We start from the raw sequence: 18,030 nt of genomic DNA, 5'->3' as shown, positions 1-18,030 counted from the left end.
TATATTTGTACTTTTCTATCCAGATCTTCTGAAGGATGTATTTGGCTGCTGTGCAGACTGAGCCTTTCTGCCTTGCTCCACTTTGCTCTGATAACACAGTTTTGCTTGTCTTAATACTCATTTGGCTTTTCCAAAAGTCCTACTTTGCCTCCTGCTCTCCTGTCTTTTTGTTGGAAGTGAAGTAGGAGTTGTAGAAATAGTTACATAGCGATGGTGCCCGGAGTTTGGACTGCCCAAAAGAAACATTGTTATTTTCAGAATAACAGCCTATCAAAACACATGGCTGTGCTTCAGGCATGGTGCTGAAGCTTGCTGTCTCCTGAAAATAACACTTTTTGGATTGCTTGTAGTTAAGCTGGTGAAGTCTGTGAGCATCACTCAGTAAGAACTACAGGAGAAATGAAGCAAGGTGTAAATAAAGCCTTTTTCAGTCTGTAGATCAGTTTTCTGTAGACAGAAAATCTTACTGATCTTTAAGAGAGTGGCTGGGACCTTGAAAAGCATTGGTGTGCACACTTTTAATCCTTGAATTATGTTAGAAAGGTAAAAAACCTGCTGTAAACAGCCAGATTCAGTTCTCTTGAGGCCTGGAGTATTGTAGCTCAGCTTCACTTTTGGATCGATTAAGTATCAGTTAAAAAAGATGAGATGTCAGGATTATGAAGGGCATTTTCCATAAATTTATGGGTAGTCACAATTCAGTGATAAAAGATGAAGTTGGAATGTGGCATCTTGAAGCCCACATGTAGTTTTGGGATCTGTGTCTTGTAGGTGTTCAGGGTCATAGAGAGTTGTTACAGCCTGAATCTTTCAAGGCAAAATGGAATGAAATGTTTTCTTGGAATGTTGTTTGAGACTGATGACATGGGCGAAGCAAAAATCAAGATGTCTGTGGCTGGAAGGGAAAAAAGACAGTTGGAAGATGAGTCAAGTGCCCAGCTTATGCATCTCACCAGCTGTTTCTGTGTTACTTACTACAATTTGCTGATGTGGCTTTTCTTCTTATTTGTGAAGTTCCAAACCCACTTGGATGTTGGGAAAAGCAAATCTGCTGTTCCCAGCTTTGGCAGGCAAAAGAACAGTGCATCTGTAACTACTTTGTAAGTTAAAGAAATTTGAAAGGTGGTACCTTGAAGAAACTCCCTCAGCCTAAACATTTGGAAGAGTTTCAGCTTGTGTTTGTGTGCAGAATTTGAATTTTTTTTGTGAGGTTTCTCAGGAACCAGAGCCATTGAGAGGTCCCTGTGACACTGAAATACAAATGGGGGTGGGCAGCAGAAATAGAGGAGATGGTGGCTTTTTTGGTCTGAGAATGAAAGGGAATATTTTTTAATTAGAAGGATGAATTTCCAAGTTTACTTGATTTAAAAACAAGCTGGAAAATGGATATAGCTTCCTTCATTGCACTGGAAGTGGGTACAATTTTGCTAACTAGAAAAAGAAATTTATTTCTCTTTCAAGGTATGTTCTCATAACATTAAATGCTATCAAAACATTACAAGTTGCTTCCAGCATTTCTGTAGTTGTCCACAGGGCTGCATAACTGTACTTGATGCTATTTTATGTTGTTGGTACTGACTGGGATAAACACAAGGTGAGTTCATCTCAAGTAACAAGGTGATGCTGTGAGGGGTAAACACTCCTTGATCTGTTCTTCCTGTAGCATCAGCTTACAGCCTTCCAGGATGATCCCACTCCTGAAAGGAAGATTACCTCCTTTGCTAACATTAATTGGTGGAAAACCAATTCTTTGGTTTATAAAAAAGTTAAGTAGTAAAATGTAGTAAGACGCTAGAGAAGACAGCGTTTCCTGGATTTATTTTAGCAGGCAGAAAAAAGGGGTGTATGTCTCAACTGTTTTTTGTCTTGCTTTGTGGTGCTGGAAGTAAAAAAATACACAGCTTTGGATGTTTGTTCTTCTGATTTTGGGCTTAATATATTTTCACACTTATTGGGCTTAAATTTGAAAGTATTTGCTTTTGTCTCTTACTTTGGACTTCAAATCAATAGCGGTTTGTTGGTTTTATATTAAGAAAAACCCAAAAAACAGCCAAAGCTACTGCAAACAAACCCGTTCCAAACCTTTAGGTTATGCCACGCTTTTATTTTGTTAAATTTTGGACCTCTGGGTTTCAGATTTGATCTACATACACCATTTTAAGGCTCAGCTATGAAAATGTTGCTCACATGAATACTAGTAGTGAATAGTGATTTCTTCAGCATCCTTGAAGCTTATTTCTCTGGGAAGGCGGAATCTGTAATTTTTCACCACCCATTTTCTCATGTAATAATTTGTGATGTTGATATTTTGGGGTTTTTGTACCTTCCTGAATAAATATGCTTTATCCTTGTTCATGGCTCAAATTTTAAGAGCACTGTTGTAAGTTATATTGGACTTTTTCATGTTTTTGAATGGTGATATTGCTTGTTACATGAAAGCTTGCAAAGGGCCAATCATACATTGCAGTAACTAAATTTCAAAGAGTACCATAACTACTTGAAACCCTTTAAATTTAAAAATGAACCTGTTATGGTGTTTTTTACATGTGGGACTGGTGGAAACCAGTGTGTTCAATGTACTTATTAGTAGTTTAGTATTGTGCTGCTGGAGATTCAAGTGAATTCCTGTTTAAATGGAAATCCTTACAAGACAGATGTGGCAAAACCACGTTTTGTTTACTTCCAAGTTGGATGCCAAGGGTGAGCTTCCATTTGTGGTGAGGATATGCCTGTGTATGGAGAAGGGTGTCCTTGGCCTGGATTAGGTGGAGTCACTCCTTCCTCTGGCACTTGATGGGAAAACTGATAAGGGTCTATCATGCACAACTGGGCTGTGGTGAATGAAGTGCACTTGGCTCCTCAGTCAGTTTATGACAATTCACAATAGCAGTTGATTTGCAACCCCTTTATCTGAAGATTGACTTCTCCAGGCTTCCAATCTTCAGTGCTCTTTTATTAACATCATAAAATCTTTTCTTAGTCATGGTGGTTCTCATCAGCTTTTGTGCTTGCTGTGCCTAGCTTTACCCAGGGAAATAATTTCCCTGTTTTACAGGTGGGATTAAGGAGTTACTATTTTCCAAAAAAAACATTTGTACAATGTATTGTAGACTTTTCTTGATCTTTGTTGCATCTTTTTACTTCTCTGAAACTTTCCTGTTTGACACTTTAAAAATTCTTGGTATTGCTACTTCTCCAGGTTTTAATGGCTTTTCATTAAGTATACCTTTTGTATGAAAATAAGCTCGTGATTTTTCCTTGGAAAAATGTATCAGGATTATAACTTGTAAAGGAGTTGCAGGTTTTTATACCTAAAGGAAGGATCTCCATTGAGTGATGCTTCTGTCTGTTTGATAGCCTTGCTACCCAGGCTTGTTCAAGTTAGAGAAGGCACACTTAGTGCAGTAGGTAGTGCAAAAATCCAAAAGTTATGTCCTTTTGTTTAGATGAGAAGAAGAAATAATGGTACTTCTTCACTGAAACATGTAGTAAATTGTGTTTTACTGGTCGCCAGTGATGTGGATGTAAGCATTTGGTTGTTCACAAGATTGGCAGTTCTTGCTTTCATGTGTAATCGAAACAATTCCTTTCTTTAGCTGACTTTCATTTGGGGGGTGAGGTGCTAATCAAAAGATGAGGAGGAATATTTCTAATGTGTTTATCTCTCAGTCATAAATCATATATAGGAACATTTACTACAGTGCTCCAATCAGCCCAAACTGCTTTTCTAGAATTAGGGTATAGTTTTCACTGTTGTGCAAGTGACAGACTGTAAATATACATGACTTTTTGGGCTGCTAAATGTAATAGGCATATGGAAGCCAGTCTTGGGAATTGTTCTTGCCTCAAGCAGGCTGAGGAGATGGATGAGATTTTGGTGATTAAGAGTAGGGTGAAGCATTTAGCTTTAAGGGTAGAAACTTGTCTCATAGGATGTGTCATGCTGTTGCTGGGTGATGTGTTTTCTTTTGCCAGAAGTGTGATTATGTTTGGTTGCTCCTTATGTAATATTCACACGTGAATTGCAGTAAAGCCATTGCTTACATTTTTTAATATAAAGCCATTTTCAACTTTTACATGTTAAATAATATTTCATATTACCCTAAAATCATAAGGCTTTTCCTACTCTCTATTTGGTTAATAAAATCCTTATTTGTATGGACATGTTTGCTTGTTTGTATTTGGAAACAACAAAATGCTCTTCATCCACTGAACAGGTCCAAAAGACAGTAAAAACCCTGTGATTATTTCTAATGGTATTTCCAGGTAGAGTAAATTTGCTATTACTCAAGTTCTCTTTTAGAGCTGAACTTTGGTATCTGAGCTGCTCTGGTATTTCTGCTGATCAGGCAACTGTGGTGGGTGTTGCTTTTAATTATGGATTTTAATTTTCAGGAAACTTTGGTTTTTCTAAGCTTGTCCCTTTTTGGTTTCTCCTCTTCTGTGACAACCCCTACATATGTTTGTTATGATGAATAACAACCACTATATTTGTCAACAGGCTTTCCTTGCCTGAAAACTGTAAGCAGAAAAACTCACAGAACTGTTGTAGTTTTAATTCTACGAGGACTTCCTTTACTTTTAAATCTCACAAGAAGCTATGGGAGTAACTTAGTTTGAAATCCTAGTAATGATAAACTTCTAAAATTGGTGGGATTTGTAGTTTCTATTTTTGTTGTGTGGAGGAACAGGAAAAGCTTTAGCAACTTCAGGCCTAGCACTGCATAAAACATTTGTTTTTTGTGTCCTGTGCATTTGCAAGTCTAATTGTTTGCAATACTGTTTCTCTTAACTCTTTGGAATATAGCCAAATAACTTTATAAGTGCATATTTAATCACTTAAAATATATGTGTATATTTAATCAGTTAAAACATAATATTCTAGGAAAAGCTATTGTTTCACTGGTCCAGGTTTTTAATTACTACCTTGTTATTTTTGGGGTTAGCTGCCTTAGCTGTGTGCTCAGAAATTTTTTATAAGTCTGGTCTTGATTTTGTTTTAATAGGACACATCTGAGTCTTGTATTTTCCTCTGAGTTATTAGAACACATTATAGAAGGGGAAGTAGTGTATTGGTGTGGGAGAAAGGTGGAGCTGAATGGGGGGGTTGGTGTCAGGAAGGTGCTTCAGCCTCCCTTTCAGTGCCTTTATCTGCTCTGAATGAGAAAGGGAAAACAAAATGGCCCAGTCCCTTCATGGTTATTAGCAATGGCAGATACAGACAGACTGGGGGATGATGCTTTAAGGATATTCAAGATTGCACCCTAACAGAGGCTTTGAAAGCAGGTGTTGCAGAAAGTCACATTAAAAAGGTTGCTTCCCTTCTGGTTTTCTCTTCTGTGTATTGGACAAGGAGCAGGTCACTTACAAGGTTATGTTCTTGTTTGGCTGAGTTCATTATACTGAAATTAGTGTGCCTGTTCAAAATGTGCTGATAAACTTGTCTTCTGCTTTGCAGTCCTGTTTCAAAGCATGGCATCTTGAGTATTTTGTACAAAAAAAGAGCTTGCTTTCTGTTACAGAAAAAGTTATTCCATGAGATTATTTAAAAACAGACACTGAAGGATACATAGAATTGTAAAACAAACATACATTATTCCCTGCCTCTCCTTCTGTATAGAATGTGTGTGAAGCGTGGTTTGGAATTTATTTTATACTTAGTTTAGCTTTTTGCCCACACGTTCCCCAAGCCCCCATCTCTTCCTGGTTGTTGCAAATCTTCTGAGAATTGATCAGTTGGACTTCTCTTTTCCTGTGACTGATGAATTCATGGTTTCAGGTACCTTCAGGAAAAAGTTTGCTATTCCTATTCTTCCTGAGCAGTTTGGGATGGGGGGGACTGTTGCTGTGAATTTTTTTTGGTACATTTGAGTTGCAGACCAGCTGCCAGGCCAAGGTGGTGTTGCTGTTGTTTTCCTTTTGCTGCTGGCTCTGATATTTGTGTGACAGGGGAGCTGGTGCTGACTGGAACCGATGGCTTTTTTTGGGGAGAGGATGTTCCCTGTCCTTAAATTCCTATTGAGCTTATACTGGGTTCAGATGAGTGCTGAAGGTGCAGTGAGGGTGTACAATAGGACACAAAGTTTTGTTTTTATTGCTTGAAATCAGTTTTGAACGTATCTATACTGTGCCCATCAGGTGCAAGCATTGTGTGACATCGTGGTGGGAAGTGATGCTTTATCTCTACCTTTGCTTCACCTTTTGGAGGCTCACACCTCTAAAGGATGTTTGTTCTTTCTGTCTACTTTGTTTCTTCTCAGGCTTTTGTGGTTTTCTATAAAAGGGACTTGGCTAAAACTATTTTGGGGAACTCTCGATAGGTCTGTGAGGCAAAATGTTTAGTCTTCTTAAGCAGAAAAGTATTTATCTACAAGTCTGCTAATTCTTCATCAGTTGACCTAGATATTTGCTGCATTAAGCTAGCAGTTTTTCAAAAAAATTAATAAAGTAAGTTTGATGGAAAAGTTATAATGGACATACAAACATGAGTCCAGCTCAGCTGCTGTTGCCTTAGATCCATCCTCTGGTTAAAAAAAGCCAAATTTACTCATTTGATCAGATAAGGAAGAGCGGCTGGAATGTTTGTGACTTTCTCTGCTGACACAAAGGCTGGAAGAGTGCAGGTTACTCTTTCACCTCTTGGAAAGTTTTTAGGCTAGAACTTCTGGATGTTGTTACAGACTCTCTAATTTGCATCCCCTTGCAAAACGAAAACTTGTGTTTTTAAATGCAGAGTGCAGTGTCTACTGTGGTACAGCATAAGGAGAAAGTTTTTCCTGTCTTACCCTCTGAAAAGAATAGTTGAAGGTCCCTTGTGATATTCCTTTTATGATGTAGGTCATAAACCAGAAGACAGTCACATTTTGTAGGTTACAAATTCTGGTCCTGAGGGAGAGGGAGGGGAGATAAAGCAGGTACAGTGTTAACTACTTCCTCTTTCTGGCTGAAGAGAATGTCTTGGACAATAATCTGTATTTCCATGTTTTTGTCTAGGTTGTTGAAGACTATGCTGGAAGGTGGCAGGTCCCTTTGCCTCAGCTCCAGGTGCTGCAGACGGCGCTGTGCTGTTTCACGTCTGCCTGTGTGTCATTCCCAGCTGAATGTGAGCACGTACAATATGTACTGAGTAGCCTTGCTTTGTGAGTACTTCTTCATTTTTGTTGTTCCTTCCTTTACAATATCACAGCAAAAGGGTTTCAGATCCTCACAGCTCCCAAAAGAGGTTTGCAGGTGGTGTGGCTATCCAGAACCAAGAATTGCTAAGTAGAATTTAGTCTTTCTTGCATCCTTGTCAAATATTCAGGTTGGCTATGACAGTGTTTTGTCATAAGGTATGTCTGGCAAAATGAATAATCTAGGAAATGAGTGATGACCATAAACTTATTTTGGAGTATTTGAAGACCAACCTGTGCCAGTAGATAATTTAAAATGATTTATCTCACATTTTTACTTCTGTACCTCTAGTGGTGTCATAAGCTAAGTACTTCTTAAGAGAAATTTCTTAAGGAAGAAGTCAATTACTTTAAAATTGCATGGATTTTTATGTTTGAGTCATCAAAATGCTTATGGGAATTATTTGTTATGCAGTTAACTGACCCAAAGTCACATTCAGCTTCAAGAATTGCAGAATGTTGTGACATAAATCTTGCTCTAATTTTGATTTTTTTAATGCATTGGTCATTTTCCCACATGAAGACTGGAAGTGTCAGGGTAATAAGTACATAAGGAAAAATAAAAGCTGTCTTTAAATGTTGGTCAAACTTCACTGTAGACATTTCCTGTTTTGTGTATGTGAAACTGTTTGACAGAGAGTTATTTATGGCCTCATAAAAAACCACACTTTCCAAAACCAAAATTCTCAGGTATTGGAGAATATTGGAACAGCTGCATCAAAACATGGTGACATCTGTTGCTGTGAGTTGTTTTCACTAGTTTTAAGGAAAAAACCTCAAAATTCAAACCATGCTTGTATGTACTTTTAAATAGCAAAGCTTGGGCGATTAAAAGGTGGAAATTGAGGTATTTTTTTGGATGGATACATTCTGATAATTAAGAAGTAAATTGGTCACTGAGTTCCTGTCACCCTTGTCTGTTTTGATTTTTGGAACTGGGTTTACTCCATGAGATTTGCTTCCATTCTAGGAGGTCAAATTATTTACTCTTCTGCCTGGCTGGCACAGTTTTGCATGTGATGTGATATAACGGGATCCCAGGGCTCAGTAGCTGCAGTTACCTGGGCAACCTTGCTCGAATCTCTTTTGAAAATTCAGTGTATATTAAATCTTAGTTCTTGGAGAGCAAAACTCTGCCTGACTGTATTGTCATCCTTGAGTAAGACTTCCTTGGTAACCAGACAATAAACTGTTAACAGGAACAACTGGTTTATTTCCTATGCTTAATAACCTTGCTATTCATATCAAATAAAGCAGCATTTGCATTAATATCAGGAGGTTTTAATAATGGTGCCACGCTGGTGTTTTTAGGCAATCTTCTGATGCCAAAGCAGTGATGTGATCAATCTACATGGATATAAATGTGTATGTGCAATGCTGCAGACAGTTTTGAGATAAACAGAGTTGGAACTGACTGTAGTAATTTTAACTGGAGACTGGTGATGAGGAAATAAAAATATTTTGATGGCTTCCTTTATTAGACCATGAGCAAGTGCATTGATAAAGCAGAAGATCATAGTTCACTCTTGTTCACTGTTGATTTCCAGATTTTTTTTGCAAGATCCTCCTTTTTTTTAAATCAGTCAAAGCAAATTTAAATGCATGCATCACTTACTCTAACTAGTTTTGTCTTACTATTTAAGTTCCAGTTTGGCTGCTTGCCACATCATGACATGACTCATGGCTGACCTTTCCTGAGAGTCAAGTATGCTGCAAAATTTTGTTTAACGTGAAATGAGATAATGTTTTTTCAGAACCAAGTACTTATTTGGGTTGGGATTGTTTTTTCATTGTGTATTTGAGTTGAGATTCAAAGACCTAACCTTGAGAGAAATTTTGTCACTGAACATAATGAATTTGTATCTTTATTTCTCTAGGCCTGTTTTTGTCATAGTTAATCACTGGTTAAAAAAAAAATTGATTCAGTGTAATCTATTGGAAATCTTGATTTTATGGTACTTGTCAATTATTCCTATAGAGCATTTAATTATGTCTGTGTGAGTATTAAGACTTTTTTAATGCACAGTGTTTCTGAAAATGTTACTGAGGTGAAAAAACTGCCTTTAATTTGCACAGTATTTCTTGAAGTCTTGCCTGTCCCTCTGAGAGCTGCTCAGTTCTTGTCTGCTGCTCATGACTTTCTCAATCAGCAATTGCAGCTCATTAGTCCAATTCCTGCTTGGTACTTTTTCCAAGTAGAAATGGAATTTCTCAGAATCTTCAGGCAGAACAGTAACAGTTGCACTGCGGATCCACGAGCCCCGACTGCCAAGTTTTTGATTGAATTGACTCAACTGCATTATCTGGAGGGAGGCTTTTGCAAATGAAAGCCTGAATAGAAAGCTGCTTTTTACCAACCTCTCTGATTCTGCTACCAGGATTTAAAAGAAATGAAATGCTAGACCAGGATTTTAAGATGATAAAAACCATGGAGGCCACAAGCCAGGTTGAATCTAAGCAGATGTTGAAAGTGTCAGTCCTTTCTTCTGCCATTTCTGCAGAACTGCATTTCAGGGTAACACCTGTGAATTTGTCTTGCTGGACATAGACCTGATCTGCTTAAAAACTTGGTGGTGGTAAAATTCAAGTTATATGAATTTGAATGCCACACGAAGGTGAATGTAGTTTTGTTTGCATGTTTGCACCAAAGCTGTCCCTTTCCAAATAATCTTCAAAAGCATTTTTTTGAAAAGATAAAATAATTAACACCTTTAAACCACCATCTTCATAGAGGGACTTCAGTTACAGCAAGACAGGCTGAAATAAAATAAAGTGTGGTTGTAGAAAGTGCTTGAAAACGTGAATTGGCGGGCACCAAAAACCTTTGAGTGACTTCACATGGACACAAGTCTAGAATACACAAAATTCCTAATTTTGATTTGAGTGCTGTGAAAAGTAAGAGACTTACAGTAGTTTCATGTTTTTGAATCAATGTTTTTAGTTTGACTTCTCATTACTTCTGTTTTTTAGGAGTTTTTTTGAATTGCTGCTGTTCTTTGGAAAGGATGAGTTCTATGAAGATCCTTTGAAAGATATTTTAGGTTCAATCCAGGTAGTGTTGCCTACTTTCATATAAACTTTTAATATTATTTCAGTAGATGTAAAGACAGTTTTTGTGAATATATGACCTGGAGGAATCATGCCATTATAGTGAAAGAAACTCAGCTTGTTTATGTCTATTTAGGGCTTAATGACATTCAGTTCATGACATAGCATCTCATGTTTCCCCTCTGGTTTTAAACAGTAAATTTGAAATTGAAGCTTCATCTCAATGAAGTCTTCAAGTCAGCACAAACATGGATAGTTTAAATTTTTCTATTCTTGGGTGGATTGGGACAGAGTTTTATATATCTATGTACAACTGCATAAGATGAATGACCCTGGATTAAAAACTTGTTTTGCCAGGTAAGTGTGGGGTTTGGTTTGTTTGAGTTTTTTTAATACCCAAACTGATTTTTAGGGTTGTGCCACCATGAGAGGAAACTTTGCAGGGAAAGAAGGGATGAAAAGGATGAAAACCAGGGTGTGTCTCTATTAATACTGCTCATGGAACTACAGTTTGAGAAATGGTTCTTCCCTTGTTATTTTTATGGTGATACCTATTACTGCTTTTACAAATTGACGTGCCAGCACTGTTTCTGCATCAGTTGTGTAATTGAACTGGCAGTGAAAAGCAGGTAATTGTATGTGGATGGAAGCCATTCTTCTGCTGCATTTTTTGTTTCAATATTAGATAACTTCCTCGCTACTAAAATTTTCTGTTGATTAATGGTGTTGTTGACACTTTTACAACAAATAAGGTACAGGGATTAGAGGGAACTGGACATGTGAAAATCATGGCTGGCTAAATCATTCCATGATATTACAGGCAAACGTAATTCCTGTTATGTAGAAATCTGGAGAAAAATGGTTGCTTGAGGGCTGGTGACTCATGGCTTAATTCAGTTTTTCCCTCAGAAATCACAAATCCCGCTCAACGTGTTTAAATCTGTGCAGGCTGCCATGAGGTGAAGACTTGTCTCAGTGTATGCCAGTAATGTCCTCAATCCAAGGAAAGGTGTTTTGCTTTGTTATACACATGGAAGGCTCTTTCTGAGTGCTGTAGAAGTCATGAATTTGGCCTTCAGCAGTTCTGTATTGCTGTTTTTAGATAATATCAGTTGTTGCTTTAGGACTTTCTGTATGGTCAGTGAAAGACTTAGTAGCTCAAATTACTGACTGAGGAAATACTCAGCCATGCATGGGTTTCTTGGTTTGTATTTTTGGGAGAGCCTAACTATTTTTGGGAGAGCCTATTTTTTTCTTCTTTCTAATTGTTTCTCTTTTTACACGTAGGAATGTCAGAACCTTCTAAATAAATACAGAAATCTGAACCTGGAACTAGTGACTCGAATCATACGAGATGGTGGACCATGGGAGGATCCAGTATTACAAGCAATTCTTAAAGCAAAGCCTGTGTCACAGGAATTAGGTACTTTCTTTATCACAGTAGTTTTCTAGAGTACTGAAAAATGTGTTCAAATATGCTTTTTTTTAATATACAGGGTCAGGTGTTGTAGCTGGCATTGCACAGAGTTTTAACTATTTTTCTGTAGTAAAATGTGCTGGTCCCTTTTTTGTTTGACAGAAAGCTGAATTTCTTTGCTGATTTAAGTCTGCTTTTATAATGTAGAGATCAGATTGGTCAGACACAGGCAGCTCCTAAATAGTTAATAAAATTCATAGGGTGGATTTACAAAATCTAAGGGACACTTAGAGCATGGAGACCAACTTAGCTTCAGTTAGGCTCCTGAAATAACATGACTGGAGAGGATCTGATGTGTATTTGTCTCCTGGCACTCTGACTCATTTAATTTTTCTCTTCAGTTGTAAATACTTGGTCTTGTGGCTTTCCTTGGTTCTGTTTCCAATGATGCCCATGGCTACATGTGACAGCTGCTTTCTGTTTATGGATATGTAATTCCTGGAGCTGGGAAAGGTGCAGTGCATGGGAACAAAATTACTGGAATGTTAATGAAAGTTCCTAAGAGGAAAATGATCCAAGCTGCAGTAAAGTCTTTACTAGCATCTTAAGCAACTTATTGACCAGCAGTGTTCACAGGGGAGCTCTTAAAAGTTGTTTTTGTTTGATAGTGATGGAAAATGCCAGTTCTTCTCTAGTTATTATGGTGAAGTGCATGATACAAACTCATCATTGTGTTTGTGACAATGTGCTCATTCTGGAGAGAGAGGAAGAGCACTAAAGTCAGAAGAGCTCAGTGAGCTGCCTCCTTAACCAGAACAAGGGTTTTGATAGCAAATTAACAGCATTACATCTTTGTTGTTCTGTCTCTTTTGTGAAGCAACTGCTTCAGCAACAGATTCACCCATGATTTTTATTAGCTATCTCAAAGTTCTGGTCAAATACCTACAGAAACAAAATGAAAACCAAGATGAACCTTGTTTTGTTCTGCATTGCATGATTTTGGTGATTATGATGTGGAATTAGGTCTCTATCTCCATTTCTCCAGCAAAGAATTGGTTTAGTCCTTTGCTATAATGAGTCTCTTGATCACCATGAAGCCTCTCTATGATGGGTAACAGTTTGAGGCTGTTTGTTTTTAACCTGGCAGAGCAGGAATGAGGCCTGTTGTCATGAGATGAGCACTTTGTTCCCTTTTGTTTCAGGCTGCATCTCCTTCCCCTCTGCTGAGAGGTTTTTTCTCCTTTTATCTTCTGATATCCCCACACACACCCTTGACACATCTCATCTGTGCTGACAAACATTTCATTTTAGATAATTATATTTTGGAAGCTCGCTCTTTCTTCCTCTCACTTCTTCTAAAATTTGATTCTTGTGGAGTCTTACACAAAGCAAACATCCTGTGCTGCTTTATAAGCTAGCAGTGTTTGGTGTATATTTTGAAACTTGGCCATGTAGTTCCCTCAGGGGTTATTTTAAATAGGAAAAACTGCCTATTATTGCTGAATCACCAACCATTCCTTGCAAAAATCAGTTTGTGTGAACTACATAATCCTGTCTTGGGTTCATTAACTCCATGGAGAAGCTTAGGCCAAGACAAACCTCTCTGTGCCTACCTTTACATGAGTTGTAGTAAACTTTGAGATGTCACAGTCTGTTTGGAGGTGGCTGGAAACAAAGGCAGTCATTGAAAGAAAAATAGTAGGGTTGAAACATAGGAGCAATCAACTTGTGATAGACTAGGGAGAATAGGGTGAGCATCTAGAAGAGAACAGTACAGAGGTGCAGTCAGATGGAGCAGGTAATGAGTTGCTGAGGTGGGAGTTGATGTCTGTTGCTCTAAAGCAAAGCATCACTGCCTGGATAAGAATAAATGTTGTTTCTCAGTGTATCACAGACTCGGCCAAATGCTACTGTAGCTGGCAGTTGTCTTTGGCTTGGGGGCTAGAAAAGCTCTGTGTGCTGCCCTGGGAAAATAGGACATTCCAGGGCAGGAAGGGAGCACTGCCCTGCCAGCAGCATCACTGGAACTCTGTTTGAAAACAGTATGTGGAGGCTATAGGAACCCACATCCTTGGGAGCTCCTGCTGGCAGTGGTGTAGGGTGTGGGAGGTGCCCTTCCCTGGGAGAGGAGGCTGGCAGAGGACAGAGTTTCATTTATGGAGCAGAAGGGACCTAAGAGTTCCCTGCACCAAGTGGGAATGGTAGAACAGGGTGAGCTATGCTGTGGAGTGCAGTTCTCCCTCCTTTAAGGGAAAAGGATGTTACAGCCACTTGTTAGATGGGCAGCATTTCCTTACCATTAGCACTTAGCCAAAGCTGAGTATTTCCAGCCTAATTTTTCAGTAATCTGTTGGGTAATGCTTGCATACAAAACAGAGGATGTGGTTTGTTATCCTGAGGATGGTAATTCAAAAAAAGGAGAGGCCTTTACTTGGCTTTAAGGACTTTTCTGTATAATCACTTTTTCTTGCAGTTCATTGCCACCATTAGACACTGGCTTTCCTTTTGTCCTCTTGTTTTCTAAGAGTTTGTTCTCAAAAGTGCTGATGGATAGTGGGAATGAGATGTTTTTTTTCTTACAGTGCATCCGTTAACAAATCAAACTGAAACTTGATACCTTGAATAATAATTCCTAAGTGTTCATTAGCATGGGACACTACTAGCTTGCATAAAAATGAAGATGCTAGAGAAATCCTGGGTTTGAGTATAAGGAATGATTTAAAAAAAACCCAAAACAATGGAGTTTTAGCTGAAAGCTTGTTGTACAAGTAATCTCTTCATTTTGGGGGAAAAAATTCTTTGTTCAGAGTGTGGTTTTCAGTAACCATTTCTTAAGTTTCACTTTAAGTTGCTTGCAATTAATACAGATTCCTTCTAAGGTATAAACTTTCAGCCTTCACTGACCTTAAATTGACAATCTCATTCTTTCTTTCTTTAAAACATGAAACACTAGAGTACTGCAGTTGTAGCCTTGAGTGATATTTTAACTTTTAATCCAAAGAGATATGACAATCTGTATGAACTTTTAATAGAGGTACAAAGCACATGTTCTAGGTATTTCTGAATTTCCAGTTACTTCAATGTTGAGTATTTTCAGTATCTCACTTGAACTGATTTCATTCAAATATTAGTGTTAAGATTGTCTTTCAGAGCCAAAAAAACAGATTTCCAGAAATGAGGAGCTAGAATTTAAATGTATTTAGATAGGAGTTGTGTCCAGTAGCACTTTCAGAGAAGGAAAAGGTGTGTTTTCCAATTTGGCAAGGAAAATCAAGGCATTCAAAGCTTCTTAAGGCAACAGCATCTGAATTGTAGTTAACATTTTTCACCGCTTTAAGGTCTTACATTTTAATGGATAATGAGTATCTTGAGGTTTTTTTGAATATTTATAATTATGGCTTTGGAAGTGATGTCAGTCCTGTGCTTCTGGCAGTCACACAGATTCCGCTGCTGAGAAAGGAGGGAATTTTCTTTCTCTAAAATGTTCACATCTGCTTCTATATAATATATATTTTACTAATCCTTTGCAGCACCTTGTGTTAACTTGTTAGAAACAAAATACTGAATTAGATTACTGGTTTAAGAAAAATAACAATTTCTGTTTGCAAGCAGAAGGACAGATTTCTTATGGTATTTAATTTAATATTTGATAGGTTTTTGGCAGAGCCTTTATTTTTTCTTAATATTATTTGTTATTAAAAACAACATTACATTTAGATATATTTGTTGTTTGGACTTCATATTCTAATTGCCTTTAAATCTTTCTTTTCTGTGCAGTTAACAAATATTTAAGCTCTGAAAATCCACTGTTCTTTGAACTCCGTGCCAGATACCTTATTGCCTGTGAACGCATCCCTGAGGCAATGGCTCTTATCAAATCTTGCATAAATCATCCAGATATCAGTAAAGATCTGTATTTCCATCAAGCTCTTTTCACCTGTCTTTATATGTCACCATTAGAAGATCAGCTATTCCAGGAGGTATTGTTTGTCAGTATACATTTCTTTTTTAAAATGAAGTGGTGCTTTATACTTGCTATGTACAAGTTGTCAAGAGGAGCATGTGGAACTCTGATTTTGTGGAACCAAATGTCATAAAATCAGGCAGCCACCCTGATGTTGCTTAACTTAGTGCTGACTTAAGCTTTGAAAAGTTAAATGTGCAGTGCCTACAAATCTTGTTGACCTAAATGTGATTTTTTGGTCAAGTGTTCTTGAAGATATAGTCCCTAAATATTTTGTAACTTCAGTGTATTGATTATTTTACTATTGACTGTTATTTTAGTAAAAGCACTTGAGCCCAATGGATGTTAATTGTACATTATATAGTTTTGTTGAAGTTGTTTAATGATGCCTCCGTATGTAAAATGACACTTGAGCTGAATGTGGCCCTGTTTTACCACTGATTACACTTACTACATTACAGTGTTTTTCTTAAACTTTTTAAGAACAAGCTACCATCATGCTAAAAAAGTGCTTTTGTGTAGTATTTTAATTTCTCAGACAATTACTCTGATGGTCATTTCTCTAAGAAATATGAAAGAGCTCGAAATACCTCCAAAATCTTTATTTGTAGATGTACACAAAAGCCATTCCAAAGGCATCCTGTGTTAGTAGCAATTCCTGAAGTTTTTAGTAGAGCAAGGTCTGATAGGCTTTGATTTCATGTCAGCCAATTGATCTAAATCAATTTTATTTTAATTGTATAGCACTTGTTGAGGACTGATTGCAAGAGTGGAATTGAGATCATCTGCAACACTGAAAAAGAAGGGAAGACTACCTTAGCCTTACAGCTTTGTGAATCCTTCCTAGTCCCACAGCTCCAAAATGGGGACATGTATTGTATATGGTAAATACTTTATTTCTGGGGAAGCAGCTGAGCAGAAAATACATGCTTATTGCCAAAATGAAACTCACCTAACTTTAAAATACCAGATAAAAATGATTTTGAAATGTTCCTGGTGCTTCTGTTGTGCCTGTTTGCCTTTTTACACACAGCCATGTACAGGGGTAGCCTACATAGTGCAAAACACTTCTTTAATGTTTCAAAGTAACAGAAAAGTGAGCCTTTACACTCCTCAGGCTAGAAATACCTAGAAATGTAGCATTTGTTATTGTCTGTAGACTTTAGCCATGTAGATATTTTGCTCTGTAACTGTAGTGTGTCACCAAAGTGCCTAAAAAGAGAATGTATGGTTCTGAAAATGTGGTATTTATTATGGAAACTTTGATGTCACAAACAGAGCTACCACCTAGATGGGGTTCTCTAGAAAACACTGAAGATGTCTTCACACACTTTCAATCATCTTGATACTTGGATGAGAGTTGTCAACAAATTTTGTCATTCTGGGGACTGAAAGATGGCAAGGAATATAATACTTCTGTTGAGCCTGTATAATTTCTGTACCTAAAGGAACATCTGCATTCCTTGATAAAATATGCTTTATTTGTTTGATTATGTAGTTAAAGCAAAACATTTTAGCAAGGATTTGATAGAGATCAAATTATTAATCTGCCTAACTAATTTTAATATGGAGTTCAGAAGCTACCTTGGATTTCTGTGTTCCCAGATTCCAGGAAATCAAAAAGCTTTGTTGTCTTGAGACACTAATGAAAGTTAGATATGATAATGTTTGGTTTGTTATTAACTTTTTTCCTTAACTGTTGGACTGTTGGATGAGTAATTGTTAATTGAAAGCATTGGGATTATGATTGACATCCATTTGTAGTACAATGTATTGGCAATAGCTATTGGCATTTTTCATCCAGTCTGTCTAGGAAAAGATGGACTGGACTCTCCCCATAGGACAGGTGAAGTTCAACCAAAAAGGTAGAGTTTATGTGTGCCCACTGGGAATTGAATCCATCTTTGCTGATTCCTGCCTAAATGCTGCACCTCCCTGCTTCTTACTAGGAAATTACAGGTGTAGCCTTTATGGATTAGTGCTTTCTGTTTGGGGGATTCAGTCTTTAAAGAAATGCATTTTGAATATTGTAATTAAACCTCCTTTTGCTGTAGTAACATGTTAACCTTGCTCTTAATCAGCTGATCATTGAGTTTTGCATCATCCATTTTGAAATTGCTGTTCAAAGCAAGATATATATATCTCTTTTTGTTCTGGCAAAGCAGATGTCAAAGATGAAACTCCAGAAGAGGCTCAAGGACAGTTTGATACCTGGTTTTCAGGAAATAATCTTGGCATCTCTCAGTATTTTAATCTATTCAGAATATAGAACTTGAGGATCTTTGGAACAGAGTTCAGAGCACTTATGTCTGTGCATCTCAGACAGATGTTTCATTCTTTACAGATGCTGAGCCTTAACAATTGTGTTCCCAACAAGAGCTCTGTGTAATACTTAATAGATCATGTAAACTGCAGCAAAGCTTGTGAAG

The 18,030-nt window shown here is 37.5% G+C and overlaps 1 protein-coding gene across 1 annotated transcript in view; it reads left to right on the top strand.

Moving 5' to 3' along the window:
* Positions 1-18,030, top strand: part of ZNF654 (zinc finger protein 654) — a 30,549-nt gene that overhangs the window by 1,828 nt on the left and 10,691 nt on the right. Inside the window, exons 2-6 of the mRNA XM_069026217.1 lie at positions 6,994-7,139; positions 10,143-10,224; positions 11,508-11,643; positions 15,415-15,617; positions 16,346-16,485. Of these exons, the coding sequence (XP_068882318.1) occupies positions 6,994-7,139; positions 10,143-10,224; positions 11,508-11,643; positions 15,415-15,617; positions 16,346-16,485 (707 nt within the window). The remainder of the gene's footprint in view (positions 1-6,993; positions 7,140-10,142; positions 10,225-11,507; positions 11,644-15,414; positions 15,618-16,345; positions 16,486-18,030) is intronic.

This window comes from Aphelocoma coerulescens, chromosome 1 (genome assembly GCF_041296385.1).
Source record: "Aphelocoma coerulescens isolate FSJ_1873_10779 chromosome 1, UR_Acoe_1.0, whole genome shotgun sequence".
Lineage (NCBI taxonomy): Eukaryota > Metazoa > Chordata > Aves > Passeriformes > Corvidae > Aphelocoma > Aphelocoma coerulescens.
Note: the sequence above shows the minus strand (reverse complement) of the source record. Positions and strands in the feature narration are given on the sequence as shown.